The sequence below is a fragment of the Neofelis nebulosa genome, chromosome 9 (assembly GCF_028018385.1).
Source record: "Neofelis nebulosa isolate mNeoNeb1 chromosome 9, mNeoNeb1.pri, whole genome shotgun sequence".
In the NCBI taxonomy this organism is placed as follows: Eukaryota; Metazoa; Chordata; class Mammalia; order Carnivora; family Felidae; genus Neofelis; species Neofelis nebulosa.
The window spans coordinates 32380420-32396271 of NC_080790.1; the positions used below are offsets into that span (position 1 = coordinate 32380420).

General features: G+C 36.1%; 1 protein-coding gene across 6 annotated transcripts in view; it reads right to left on the minus strand.

The window, feature by feature from the left end:
* The window catches only part of MAP4K3 (mitogen-activated protein kinase kinase kinase kinase 3), a 209286-nt gene that overhangs the window by 94041 nt on the left and 99393 nt on the right, over nucleotides 1-15852 (minus strand). For 5 of the 6 annotated variants that reach the window (XR_009248374.1, XR_009248373.1, XR_009248375.1 and 2 more), the window contains exon 3: nucleotides 8400-8490. The exons of the other annotated variant lie outside the window; for it this stretch is intronic. Coding sequence is in view for 2 of the 5 variants with exons in the window: in XM_058683127.1 (XP_058539110.1) it covers nucleotides 8400-8490 (91 nt within the window). In the remaining 3 variants the exon portion in view is untranslated. The remainder of the gene's footprint in view (nucleotides 1-8399; nucleotides 8491-15852) is intronic. 6 annotated transcript variants of the gene reach the window in all.

Consider the following 15852-nt stretch of genomic DNA (forward strand, 5'->3'; position numbering starts at 1 on the left):
AAAAAGGAGTCAGATGATTCTCCAGGTTCACATTTGTTTATCTGGTTCATTAAAACTATGCATAGGACTTTGTCCTTATTTGTTAAATCTCACATAAACAAAAGCTCTTTGTGGTACTCAGTAAGTTTTCAGAGTGTAAAATAAAAGGGGTTCTAATAGCAAAATGTTTGGGAACCACTGCTCTAAAATATTTTCACATCTGTCCTAAATGAATCTTTCATGTAAAATACCTGACACAAGCATTTACAGGACAAGTAGCAGGGGTTCTGACATATCTTAGAAAAACTGGGTGAATGGTTGTTCTGGGTCTGCTCAGAATAAAGTAACATGTAAACTGCTTAGAAAAGGGCCCAGAATATAAGCCCAATAAATGTAAGCTATTTTCTATTCCTTTTGTTATAATTCATCTTGTTGTCTATTTTTGTAAGTCACCTTAAGTTGCTCCTGGAACTCAGTGACGCTATAAACACATAAAATTGGCATTTTCTTTTTTAAGGGGGGAAAAAAAAGAGGGGCACCTGGGTGGCTCAGTTGGTTAAGCATCAGACTTCAGCTCAGGTCGTGATCTCATGGTTTGTGAGTCTGAGCCCCGCATTGGGCTCTGTGCTGTCAGCTTGGAACCTGCTTCAGATCCTCTGTCCTCCCTCTCTGCCCCTCCCCTGCTCATACTCCCTCTCAAAATAAACATTTAAAAAAGAGAGAGAGATGGGACTGATGACTTCTTACTAAAGTCACGGTAATCACCACTTCTTTCTTATGAATGTTCACTAATTATCTGATTAATAATTTATTCTAGAGGTCTGCTGGGGCTGATGATGGACATCAAGGTTTACAATTTTCCAGAAACTTCCTTTTCCTTTCCTTTGCAAATTGGTCATTGCTGACTACTAATCTTTTGGTACCTCTTCTATCTGTCAAAAGACACTCACTGATAGTGGATAACAATCCCATCTGATAACTTTTCACTGTAATTAGATATAATTTTTATATAAGTCTCAAAGCTCAGATTCATTTAAAGTATCTAGCTGCTCTACAATTATCTCCTCATCTAACTCCTGCTTCAACCCCTTCTTCATAATGAGTTTCCTACCCTTTCCAATTGGAAAACAATTCTCCTCGGTAGAGAAAAGGGACAAAAGAAATTAGTTCTCCACTTTCTTACATATTTCAGTATTACACCATCCTCTATTTGACGCTGGTCTATCCCCCTTCCCAATCCTGCTTAAAACAATTTTCTAGTCATTCTACGTAAAATTACTTTCCAAACTTACAAAGGAAAATAAATAATGATTTAAAAACTATATATACTATATATACTATATATATACTTTACTTTTTAAGATGTCTAAAATATATTTAGTTAAGTCTGGTATTATCAGAAAGGTTGAATATTCAGAATCTTTTAGAAAAAGTACTTCCATCTGTTCCATGAATGCCACTCTTGCGAAGACAAATCTGCATCTACTTTTTTGGTCATTTACCAAGCCATCTGCCTAATAGGAAAGAACCTGACTCACTTGGCCCATTTCATGCAGGCCAATAAATACTAAAATCTTTGTCCCTAGATATCTGAATTGAAACAATTAACCACCAAGGTAAATACTCAAGGTATCACTATAAATTTTCTTGTAATTCTTTTCTCTTATTCTATAAAGTTTTCTTTCTATAAGGAATAGAAAAATAAGTAAAGGGAGGGAAATTTTAATCTTCTAGTTCAATGTTTACTAGAGCATATAGGAATTAACATTCTAATAATTATTTCACTGAGCTAAAAATCTTACAATTTCTAAAACATACTTAAAAAAATTTTTTTTTAATCTTTATTTTTGAGAGAGAGAGAGGGAAAGGGAAGGGAGGTACAGAACGGGAGCTGGGAAGGAACAGAGAGAGAGAGAGAGAGAGAGAGAGAGAGAGAGAGAGAGAGAGAGACACCCAGAATCTGAAGCAGGCTCCAGGCTCTGAGCTGTCAGCACAGAGCCCAAAGCAGGGCTTGAACTCACAAACTGCCAGATCATGACCTGAGCCGAAGACGGGTGCTTAACTGACTAGCCACCCAAGGCACCCCAATCTTCCCACACTTTGTAACACATCACTGACTTAAAACTGATTAAACATTGTGGATTTATATATTTTGCCCAAATATAACATAATTTAAAAAGTAAAAGAAAATGTAAGCAAGATCACCAAGAATCCACAGCTCTAGAATGTCTGCTAGAAACTGGCATACCAAATCATTCTCCCTGGGATGGGACAGCTGGCCATGCCCCGATACTGCAGTCGGCTGATCCCTGTACTTAACTGTGGGTTATCCTGCTGAACAAAACATTTCCCAATAACTACTCCAGTATATTCAGCAAAATAATTCAACTCCTAATCATAACTTTCAATGTGAAAAATAAAAAGTTTAATAAACTGCTAGTTGTTTAATATAGGATAACTTTATTTAATGTGAACTGAATTTAAAATATTTTGGTGCATTTTGAAACAGACAAAATTTATCGCATTCCAAAAAGTTATAGGTAATTCATCTATCTACTTCCCCTTTAACAATGAGGGGTAGTTTTGCATTCGGGGATACAAGCTGACCTATTTCTCTATAGTTATACCTAACAACCCCAGTTCAACCTACTAATTTCCAAAGAATGGGTGAGCAGACAGCAATCCTATGTGAAGTATGCTTCCCATAAAAAAAAAATCAATGTGCAGTTAAACCAGTTTTAGGAATGTCACATACTATAGTCTTCTCTTGGAAATTAACAATGCCACGGATATGTTAAAGGCTCTGAGAAATCATGCAGTGAGGCAAGGGTAGCTGGGAGAAGGGAAGGAGGAACAGGTGGAGAGAGGAGAAGGAAGAGACGGAAGAAAGGAAGAATGGGGATGGAGGAAGTTAGGAAGTGGAGAAAGGGTAGGAGGAAGAATGGGATTTTAAAAAAAGCAGAGGAGAGAGGGAAGAGGAAAAAGAAAGAAAACTTCTTTAATTTTGTTTAGTTCGCTACTTCCCCAAATTATTTTTTCCATAGACCCCTTGTTTTCAAATCAGGTACTAGCATCCCTCAGAACTAATGTTCCTAGAAAACACCCTAGCAATTCTGGTATAAGGAGGCATCTCATAAGAGAGTTCCACCAAATTTTCTTCCTAAAGCAGTGGTTCTCAACGGGGGTGATTTTGTCCCCAAAGGCATATTTGGCTTATCAAAGACATTTCGGGTTGTCCTAACTGGGAAGGTGTTACTGGCATCCAGTAGAGGCCAGGACATTGCTAACGACCCTAGCCAGCATGTGAAGTAACTGCTGTTACTACTAATCTGGTTGCACTCAAAGGAAACAAATGTTTGTATCAGTGTAACTAGAAAACTAAAAACAAAATAGGAACATTAGTGGAAAACTGGTGAAATTAATAGGAAGTACCTTAGTTTGGCTAATAGTATGGTACCAATTTTTATTTTCTTAGTTTTGAAGAATGTACCATGATTATGTAAGATGTTAGCAATAGGGAATACTGACAGAACTCTTCGTACTATCTTTGCAACTTTTATGTAAATCTAATACATTCCAAAATTAAAAGTTTCCTTTTTTTAAAAAAGAGGGTAGCTAGGTACAAATTAAAATGAACTTAACGATAATCTTTATTTCCAGAGTGTGAGCATTCAAAAAAGCATTTCCAGTTGTTAAGTTCCCTCCCCAGTCCCACCTCTAGCTCTAGAAAAAAATTTCTTCCAGTTCGATATAACTCAAGGGACAAACATCTCCTTCCTGGGTTACGACATTCACACTGTAATAAAACGAACATCCTCACTGTCTCAATCCCCCACACACCAGGTCCATCCGTCACAGATACACTACTCTGTGTTCAAACCTTTAACAAGTATGCTCAATACCTACAGGTCCTAATTAAGGGATAAAAGATGCCTTTCTTTGCCAAATCTCCATGGCCTTACCTACTGCAACTACACACTTACCCTTTAAGCTCTAGTATGAAACTATTAGTTGCCTCCTGAGTAGTTCATGGTATTTTCACGCATGCATTTCCTTTGCCAGAAGTTATAATTTTCTCCACACATTAGATGCTACAGTAAATGCCTACTAACACTTTAACACCCAACATTTAGGAATCATATCATTCACACAGCTTTCTCTGATTCCCTTACTCTGACAAAATCAGATTTTCTACCGTCTTTACACTTTGCATCTTATGTGGAAATTATTATTGTACCTAGCATACTATGTTGCAATTATTTGCTCATGAGTATTTCTTCTATTAGATTATAAACTCCTTAAAGGCAAGGATTATGTTTTATCTGTCTTCGCATATCTAGAACCCAATACAGCACTCTATACATCCAAAGAAATGTAAAAACACTTTGTTAATGGTGGTGATTTACAAATATGTTATTATTATGTGATAAATTATGCTCATTGAAACTAGTATTCTTGATTTCAAAGGTTTAAAATCTCTGATCCAAATTAGTATTTTTTACTGTATGGATCTAATCTATTGGCTTATTTTTTGAGGAACATTTGCTGTTTTTCAACCTCAACTTTAAGAGTTCAAACTGGAGAGAAGTATCTCAATTTTTAAAATATATTATGAAAGGATATGCTGGGCTAGGAATGCTTAGAAGGAACCTAAAGAGTCATTATTTACTTAAAAGAAGCAATAGTTAAGCTCTACTAGGATTAAAGAATAGGTCTATGATTACTTAACTCTGTTGTTTTAGGAACACACGCAAATATACAAATAAAAATCTACACCAAATCAGGACTATTTACTTTTTTAAACTTCAGAGAGAAGTTTTGTCCATCCAGTTCTCATTGTACAGTATATGTACTTAAGTACTTAATAAACACAGACTTTTAACGATATTGAAGAGAGGAACAGAGAATGTCCTATTAAGAATAACATAAGATACTCTGTTTTTTAGCAGCTCCGTTTCTGTATTTCTTCAGGAAATGAGGATGGCTACCCTGTTATAAAACAGGCTTCTGAACTTAATTACATGCTGGTCATCTATTCAGTAAATTCATAGGATAAGGCTGATTCCCTGAAGGGGAAATTTACTAATGGTAAAACCACATTAGCTCAATTTCCTCATTACTTTGGTCTAAATTTGTTGTAATAGGCTATAATGGCAATAAAATACAAGGAAGAAAGTTGCTAAGAACAGTACGCATTTTAGGGGGTTTGTATCAAGTTTTAAAAAATAAGCTCCCTGCCTTTTGTAAAATCATTCAATAATGAGAAGAAATCCAAGAAACCATGTTCCCTTTAAGACTAAATCTGGCCTTCCTAGGCTGAGTACTATAGAATACCAAAAAGATAGCCAACCAGGTACCTGTACATACCTGGTATCTGGTTTAAGTCCACCACCAACAATGAGTAGTTGGATGACCTAACGAAGTCACTGATCCAGCACCCCACTTTCTCATCAGTAAAAAGAGTGGGACTAGTGACAAGATCTCTTAGTCCCTTCCAGCTCTAACATCCTGCAAGTCTAATCATTAGTATTTCACTGAGTCTGGACTTTAATTAGGGAAGAAGGGGAAAATCTCTATAGAAAAAAAGAGGCAGAGAAAGAGAAGATTAATTGCTGTTCTATGTTATACTACATTTGCTTTTCTATCACTTTCATCAGCTATGCCAGCTACAGAATAAAATCATCTACTTAAACCAGTGTTTCTTACATTAGATCATACAACTCCACTAACACAGGTAGCTCTACTGAAAAAAATGACTCTAATGTTGTCTGTTTTACTTTGGTTTTGGGGCAACTTTGCTCTTTGTATTCTTATATTTGGATTCAAAGAACCCCTTTAAAAATTTCATCTAGCTATACACAAAACATGAGCCTGGGTGGCTCAGTCAGTTAAGCGTCCAACTCTTGATTTGGGCTCAGGCCATCATCTCACTGTTCCGGAGATAGAGCCCTGGGTCTCTGCACGGACAGCATGGACCCTGCTTGGGATTCTCTCTCTCTGACCACCCCCACCCCCACACTCTCTCTCTCAAAATAAATAAATAAAATTCAAAAAGAAAAGATATTCAACATATAGTCAGAATACACATTTCCTAAAATTTTAAAGTAAATACAATTTTTGTTAAGCATAATCTAACTGGCTCTCTCCTGTACCGTGTCTAAAAGTGAAGGTTAATGGACATGTTACTAAAGAGTTGCACTATTTTGCTGCAAGCCAAAGCCAAGATTTATAAACAAAACTGGATACAAACTCATAAGTAATTCACCTTTTGGGGGTAACAAGAACAAATGTTTTGCTGCCTAACCTGTGTGGGAAGACTCTTGCCTAAGTAACACAGTCAAATGTCCAGTTTAGTGTTAGGATTTTTGGGGGGCAATGGGAGGGACCTGAGGGAGTGGGGGTGGAAGTTTATTTGGTCAGCTCTTTTGGCAAGGAGGCAAAAGGGCTAAGTCAAAAGTCATGTGATCTATGAACACAATATTACAGAAAGAATGTAGAACCTTACTGTCAATAACTTGAAATTGGACTGTAAACTAATTACTTGATGTTGAACTCTCTCAAGCATCTTATTTGTAAAATGGAAATAGTATCTACCATAGAGAAATACTGGTAACAGTGTTGCTGAAAAGATCAAATGAGGCACTAACATGATAACACTTAAAAATAGTTAAGAAATAGTAATAGTAACAGCAGCAATAGTAGTAGTTAATAGGAGTTAATGTTTATGGAGCATTTATTTTATTTTAATCACTGTTGGAAACACTACATGTGTTTACTCATTATTCTTGTAGCTATCACATCTTGTATCTATTATTATTATTCCTATTTTATAGATGAGGAAATGGAGGCTCAGAGTAGTTAAGTAATTTGCTGTGAGGCACACAGTTAATAAATGATGGAGTCAGGACTCAACCAATCCAAACAATCTCACTCCAGAACTCTTAACCACCAAAGATGCTATTGTCTTGATGGCAGAAAGACCAAGGTGCCATATAAATGGATGGGGCTATCCCAGAATAATAGGTTAGCCTTTGAATGGTCCCATAGTTCCTGACGACTCAGACCATGTTCGAGAAAAACTCTTAGACCAAAGACCTGTTTGCCCTTGGGGGGAAAAGTATTTTGTGATGCTTCTCCCAATTGAGTATAAGTAGGTCATTTTGTTAGGAGCAACAGTAATAAAACGAATTGTCCTGAAGTGATGATTTTAACGTATTAGCAGCAATCAATTATTTTTATCACAAACTTAACTGAGTTTTAAGAGATTGTTTCTTTGACCTGATAGAGTAATTGTCTGTGTTGGGTCTGTCCATAAAATAAAAACTGAACCAGAAATTGTGTTAGGTATTATTTGAACCACTTACCATTAAAGTGGTTTTAAATTGGCTGTTATAGAACTCATTCAAAATATATAATAGTCATTGACCTGGTCGTAGTATCTGTCCCTACATAAACTAACATCTCCACTAAACCTACTCTTCAACCTTAATGAAGATGGGGCAATCAAAACCGTTCAAGAGTGGTTAGAATCAAGAAGAGCTGGTTTGGTTGGCTTTTCGCAAGCTGGAAAGAGGGGGGCAGAACTGCCCTGTCTTTTCCATATGCTGTGCCTACATCAGGAGAGAAGTGTTTTTTTAATACCTGGGTCATATGACAATGGAAGCTGTGATAAGCTACTTCCTTATATATCCCACAGTACATCCACCAGAATAAAACATTAAGGGTTTTTTAATACATAAGGAAGAGAACATTCGTCAATCCTCCTTTTGGAAGGAACCTTAAAAACAAGTCAGTCACAGAGTTCAGCTCACAACTGCAAAGAGAAGTAAATGGAAAAACAGGATTTGACCTTGAGGTCAACCCCTATGGACTATGACCTGGGGAACCCAGCGTGGTCCTGCCAGACCAAAGCAAGAGACTGCAATTCACAGTGTAAGTTTACTTTACAACCTGGGAAAATAAGAAGTTAGTGAAATAATTATAGTTCCTAGTCCTTTGGACAAAATGAAGGGAAGGGATGATGCAATACCCTGAGCTAGAAGCATAAAAGAAAGAAAAAGTTTCTAATAAAAACCTAGCAATTAGAGATGCTCCTGACTTTCTAAATATACCCAAGTCTGTGAGTAAGGGGCAACAGAATGGCATATTTAGATCTTTGGTCTACCACGCAAAGATTAACCATAAAAGTTCATTTTTACTTGCGAGTTTCTTCACTGAAACCACATCCAGAATTCCCAAGAGTACAAGAGACAAATCAGACTATGATACTGATTACAGAATGAACATAAACAGGTCAGAAATAAAAATTTCATTCACACAAAAATATCCTATCTTCAAAGCATGAAGAAAACTACAAAGCATGCTATTAGAGCTAACTTTATTTTGTTAAATGTATTAGGTGATGGGAAACAAAAATGTACCTGAGATAGCTTCCAAAATAAGCAACAATATTTGGGTGTTTACAGTCTTTCATCATAATAATTTCTTGCTGTACAACTGCAAAATCTTCTCCTAGAATAAAAAACAAGCATGTCGAATATTTAGTAGGTAAGTTTCAAAATGTCAATTTGTTTCAAAACATAATAATGTTACTGATGTTATATTTAATTACACTTTCAGTCTTTAGTTAACAAAAAGTACAGTGATTAAAAGTGTGAACTCAGGTCCCAGACTATCTAGATTCAAATACTAACTCTGTCCCTTACTAAGCTGTATTAATTTGAGCAAGTTACTTGACCTGTGCCAATTTCTTCCTCTGCAAAATGGGGATAAAAATAGTAATAATTTGTCCTAAGACTGTTGGAAAAATTAAATGGGCTAATTTGCGTACAATGCTTAGAATGGTGCCTGGTACAGAGTAAGTGCTATATAAACATTTGTTATTATTACTATTACACACTGGACATAATCATCATATAATTCACTAGAAAACATACACAGCTTTTTTCCTTTATTACCAAATAACATTTACTATAATGATAGCACAAGGAAGTAGTTCTTTTTAAGTTAGGGCAGGAACCCTTATGCACCAAGAGTGTCAAATATACTTCCACAGGCTCTTGGCTGAGAGAGCCACCCTCTAGCAGCACTGGGTTACCAGATGGCCCACATACACAGGCTTCTCCTATATTCAACTGCCTTGTTCCAGCCATATTCGGATGCAGAATGGAATTGTATTTAGCCTGGTCAGACTATTAGCAAATAATCTCCTTCTACTCCCTTCTTGCCCAAATTCTCCAAAATAAGATCTGGCAATCCTATAGCAGTGTTGCATGGTATGGCTCCTGAATGAACACTTGTGATAGAAAGAGAACTGCAGTGAATGCAAATGTGGTGAACCAGGGACCAGGTAGAAGGAACAAATGGTAGTCCTTACATCTACATGAAAGTAGCTTTGCACTACTTTGAGTTTTTAAAAGCTTTATATACTATGAACAGCCTCATTTTCAATGTATATTAGTGGCAAAGTAAGAAACAGATTCCCTAAATTACAGCTCAAACTGTAAGTATGAGGTCATTATGGCAAGCCCTGACATTTCTTGCCTTGGCAGTTTCCTACTGTAAACCTAATTGAGACTTGAAGTAGCCTAGCCATGAACCATTTGAACCCAATGTCAAAACCCACTCTACTGTCCCAGTTACAAGGGAAGAAATAAAAGACAAAAGGCAGTATGTCAGATTCTTAATTTCTGCAATGAAGTAAATACAAAATCAAAGATCTCCAAAGGGAGAACAGAAAACTTATGCTTCCAAATTTTCAGAAGAAAATCACTGAACTAGGATTCTCTTCTGACTTTATTCCCCATCATTAAGAATTCCTGATATTCATCATATTAAGAAAAATCCAATTTGCAACAATAAATTAAAAATCTAATTAGAAATAATAAAGCCAAATAAAACTAATACCAAATTTCAGGCACATATTAAATACTTTGAAAGTTCTAAATTTTGCTTTTTCACCTGCCTCTCAATTACGCATTTCCCCAAAGCAGTGAAGGGCTTACAGGAGATCAAAGTTGATCTAGTTTGATGGTCAGAGGATAACAGCTGTTGTTCTGGTGGTAGTCATTCTACAACCTCAAAGGGAGATAGCTTTAGAATAAAGTTGATCTGTAGAAAGCACTGAGGAGAAACAGGAAAACAGGGGAAGGAAGAAGGCTTGCCTGAGCCACCGCAGCTAGCCTCATCTGACTCTGTAAGCTTCAGATATACCTGCACGTGATCAATAAATTCCCTGTTTGTATTGTTTAAGCTACCCTGAGTTGTGGTTTCTGTTACTCACAACTGTATCACATCTTCTATGGTGATCTTTGCACATATCATAGCCCTTATGACACTGCATCAGTGCATGTCTACGTTCTCACTAGAATATCACATCCTCTGGAACAAGATTATGTCTTAGTCATCTTTGTATCCATAGCAACTAATATGTGATCAATAGAACTGTTGCCTGAATGAATCTGTAATACCACATAATTCCTCTACAAGCTGACACTAAATCAAGAATGCTGCTTTTGGTTTAATTTCAACCAGTTATTACCATGTTTTATATAATTAATTGCTTATTTGCTACTCTCATGTTTTACAAAAACCTGTGAATGGCTTTAAGTCTTCAACTACCCTCTTTCCCAGAAACTGGTGTTAAACCCAAAATGCTTCCTTTTTTCTTATCAAGTCATTTCTATGTGCTTAGGAGAATGGCCGAGTTAAATTCAACATTTTTGGGGGGGGGGGAGTAAAAAAAATGCACAATTCGATTTTTAAAGGTAACTGAAAAAGGGTGATTTGGGTAGGAAAAAAAAGAAAACAGAGTTTAATGCAGCAGTAATCCAAAGAAGCCTTACAGTAGATTTAAAGCGCTTTCATCAAAGCTCCAGAGAACTATATTTCAAAGAATAAATTAACAGGCACCCCCATCCCAAATCCTAGCACACTTAATTGGATACTATAGACTGGGATGGTTATACCAGACAATTTCTACAGATTCTTTCCAATTCTGAGAGTCTAGGATTTTATGTAAAATTTTTAGACACTGAAGTAAGGAATATATTTTCCAAAAAATGGCAGAGAAAGAAAAGACAAGGAAAAGGGAAAAGGGAGAAGGGAGAAGGGAGAAGGGAGAAGGGAGAAGGGAGAAGGGAGAAGGGAGAAGGGAGAAGGGAGAAGGGAGAAGGGAGAAGAAAGAAAAGAAACGAAACGAAAAGAAAAGAAAAGAAAAGAAAAGAAAAGAAAAGGAGAAGAGAAGAGAAGAAAAGAAAAGAAAACCATAACTGAGAAAAACAGGCAAACCTGTAAGTAGACCGGATCATGAATAAACAGGTAGAAAAAGAGAAACTAAGAACATGAAAATTTCTCTACATAAACATGACGCACATTGTGTTCAATAAATGTTAACTATTTGCAGGAGGCTGAATAATGGCCCTAGAAGGGTCCTAATCCCTAAAACTTGTCAATATGACCGTATACGGCAAAAGGGTTTTTACAAGTGTGATGAAATTAAGGATCTTGAGATGGGGAAATTACCCTGAATTCTCTGGATCATCTAAATGGAATCACAAGTGTCCTTGTAAGAGGGAAGAAGAGGGAGACTTGACTATAAGAAGGCCAAGAAGCAAGTTGCTATGCTTTGAAGATGAAGGAAGAGGCCAAGAATTAAGGAGTGCAAGGAATATGGCTCTAGAAGCTGGAAAAGGCAAGCAAAGAGATTCTCCCTTAGAGTCTCCAGAGAGAGTGCAGCCCTGTTGACACTTGGCTCTTGACTCAGTGAAACACACTCTGGATTTCAGAATTCCAGAACTCTAAGAGAAAAAGGTGTGCTTTTCAAGCCATCAAGTTTGGTAGTAAGTTGTTACAGCAGCCACAGGAAATTAACACATTATTACTATCAACATTATTACTGTGGCAGAGCTGGCTAGCCATTCTCAATCTGTGTACTCCTTCCGCAGTGTAGAAGTTACTGGTGAGAGACAATCATCTAGTCAAAGATGACATTTCCTTCACAGTGAACACTGATGCGCCTAAGGACTAGTTCTTGCCAATGGAAACTGAGCAAAAGTAATGTGTCCTTGTTGCACGATTTATTTCCCTATCAGCAAACTACATGACACTGTGAGGCCCCAGGAATTGCAAGAAGTCTGGGTCCCTGAGTCACTAAAAGGAAGAAAGTCATCCAACAACTTGAACATCTGCACTGAACTATTACATAAACTTGATTATGTTAAGCCATTCATATGTTGTAGTTTAGTTATTACAGTAGTCAACATTATTCTAAGCTGATAGAATTATTACCATCCATTTATGAAAAACGTTGTCCAAACTGTAGTAGGTGCTTCACAAATGTTTTAGAGTTTTAACAAACTTTTTTTTTTTTTTAACAAAAAAAGACTCAGTTCTTCCATTTAATAAAGAACAGATACAATGACAGATAACAATGAACCAGATTATAGACATTTCTATTTGGTATACAATGCTTTCCTGTAAACAGCTATATTTAGTCAGATGTGTGAGAACAAACGAGGAGATTTCAATGCCATGGAGGTGGGTCTTTCCCTGAAAACTACAAGAAAACACAGAATCCCTAATACCTCCTTGCCTTTTAGATACAAACTGACAATCACTGTATTTCCAAAATTTCATAAAATTCTTTACTTTTTCTTTGACAAAATAATACTTAAGTCAAATATCCAACTAACTGCTTTTTTGGTATGTCTCGTTATTTTCACTGGTGTCAACTGTGTATGTTTTATAAAGTACATTAACACAAGCATTTTGAATTAATAAACTACTTACTTTTTTATACAACTGTAATAAGAATTCAGTAATATAATTATACAAATATTGTTGTTCAGAAAAATATTGTGAAACTGTCAAAATGGAACTATTTCACTTAGCATAATACTCTCCAGTTCCATCCACGTTGCTACAAATGGCCAGATTTCATTCTTTCTCATTGCCAAGTAGTATTCCATTGTATATATAAACCATATCTTCTTTATCCATTTGAGGGTTGATGGGGGGTGGGGGAAAGAGGAAAGTGGGTGATGGGCATTGAGGAGGGCACCTGCTGGGATGAGCAGTGGGTGTTGTATGGAAACCAATTTGACAATAAGTTATATTAAAAATAAATAAAATAAAATAAATAAATGCAAAAAAAAAAAAAAACCATGAAAAAAATGGAACTATTGGTTAAGAGGTAGCAATGTCCTTTGGTCTGTGTAACAGCTTATGGATCTAATTCCATCCAAGTCGTTATATGAAGGCAGTTGGCATGTCCCTTCACACTAAATGGAAGTACAGTTTATCTGAAAATCAAACCAGGAAAATTTAAGGATTATCTTGCATTGAGAAGTGAACCAAGAGACAAGTATGTTCGTGTCTTCAAAGAACCAAGTCTTAGTCTATCTGTAAACTGTGTATTCTATTTCCCTAGTTCTGCCCCCTGTGAAGTAAACACAAGTTTACAAGGCATCCTCAATTTCCCTTGGTGTTCTTATTTTGTTTCCTGTATCCTATTTTGTTTCTTTGTTTTCTTATTTTCCTTCAGTCATCTTTATGTCTTTCTTCTAAGTGTTTGACATCTTCACAATCCTAATAAGTTGTGATGGTTTTCCGGAAATGTCTTGACAAGTGTCATTATAATAAAGTAATTCTCTGCATTATCAACAGTTATTTAACACAGCAAGTTAGAATTTAAAATACTTTTAATTATCATTTTTTTAAGATTTCAAAAACAAGTTTTCTCAACTTGTTATAGATACGATTTACCTTCTAGTGTAGAACTCTGTAATGAGGTGTTTGTGTGTGTGTGTATATGTACATATACGCACATATATGTGTATATATATACATACATACCTGTACATATATACATTTGTGAAATTATATATATATTATATATATATATATATATCGTTTGTAAAAATACCTAACACTTTACAGTTGGATAAAGATGAGTAGTTTTTTTTTTTTGTTTTTTTTTTTTTTTTTTTTTTTTTTAAGGGGGAGAGGGGCAGAGAGAGAGAGGGAGAGAATCTTACGCAGGCTCCGTGCTCAGTCTGGAGCCCGATGTAGGTAGGGCTCAACCCCATGACCCTGTGATCATGACCTGAGCCCAAATCAACAGATGCTCAACTGACTGAGACACCCAGGTGCCCCCAGTTATTCTCTTTAGATGGTGTTTCTTGAGAATACATTCAACAACCACCATACACTGAGCAGCAAATATGATACAAGTGAGAATGTGCTTAGAAACTATAGGTAGAGTTCCAGAAATGAACAATACTTTCCTTGACTTTAAGAAACTTGCAGGGGACGTGAAATCTGTACTATAATAACTATAATAGTTTAAACTCAAACCTTAAGTAATTCCTTTATTTCTATAACATCAAATCTATACTTTGCTATTGGACTCACCATGTTTAGCACAGTGTCATAATTAGGGACATGTACTTTGGAATCAAAATACTGATTTATGAAACCTGATTTCACAGCTTTCTGGCTGTATGATCTTGGGCAAATTCATTCATATTCTTTTTCTGAATTCAGGTTCCTCATAAAATGGATATAACAGTGTCTCCCTCTAATTCTCTTATTGGAAGGATTAGATGAAAGAATACTTCAATGCTTAGAACGAGGCTTCACAAATGTTCGTTACTATTATCTCCCAGTATGATTTGTTATTTGTAATTTTACATTATTTCTCCTACTATTCTCCCCCTTCACTCGGCTTCAGCCACACTGTCTCCCTTGCTTTTTTCCCTGAATAGCATAAATGAGCTCCTGACTCTCAGCCTTTACACCTTCTTTATACCTTCTATTCTATTTAGGTAGCCAGACTACCTAAAGGGCTCTCTTAACCCAGACGGCTTGCTTCCTCACTTCTTTCAAGGCTCTACTCATCTGTTGCCTTCAAGGTGAGACCTTCTCTGATACCCCTATACAAAATAGCAACCCACAATCACAACTCTACAAGTGCTCTTACAGTACATTACTGCCCTTAGTTTTTCTCTGTAGCACTTGCCATATCTAACATACTATATGTCTACTTAGTCACTGTGTCTCCTAACACATAATAGGGGCACTGAATATGAATGAGTCAATGAATTATTCTAGAAGTACTAAGAAACTGAAATCCACAACAGAAAAAAATAGGTGGATAAATAGTAAAAATACAAAATTCTCATTATTAGTATATATGATATGTTCCCAGAAAGCAAGCAAATAAAAATCAACTGAAAAAACAACCAGAAACAATTTTTTAAAATGCTTAAATTAACAAATTAGAATACATCAAATCAAATTATATATCTAAGGATAAGCATCAAAATGTGTAGGCCATAAATAAAGTATTTTGGGAGATAAAAGATCTAAACAAATGGAAAGATGGGGTGCCTGGGTGGCTCGGTCAATTAAGCGTCTGACTCCTGATTTTGGCGCAGGCCATGATCTCGCGGTTCAGGGGTTCAAGCCCTGTGTCAGGCTCAGCGTTGCCAGCCTGGAGCCTGCTTGGGATTCTCTATCTGCTCCCCTTACCGGCCTCAAAATAAATAAACATTTTTAAAGAATGGAAAGACACTTCACTTTCGAAGAGAAGACTTTATTATAGTAAAGATGGCAACTGTCTCTTGAATTAATCCCTGAATTAATGTAATACACCAACCAAAATACCAACCAAATCTTTTTCTGAACATAAAAAAATTTAAAATTATATTCATCAGAAAAGAAAAACATGGGAGAACCATTTTGTAATTGGTATTACTTTAAAATAAGTAGCTCTTATTTAAGAATGGATATGTCCAGAAGAATTCTCACCTTTTTTTTTGATTCTTTGTCTACCCTGGATCATGTTAAATGTCTTCTGCCAGAGTGATAAGG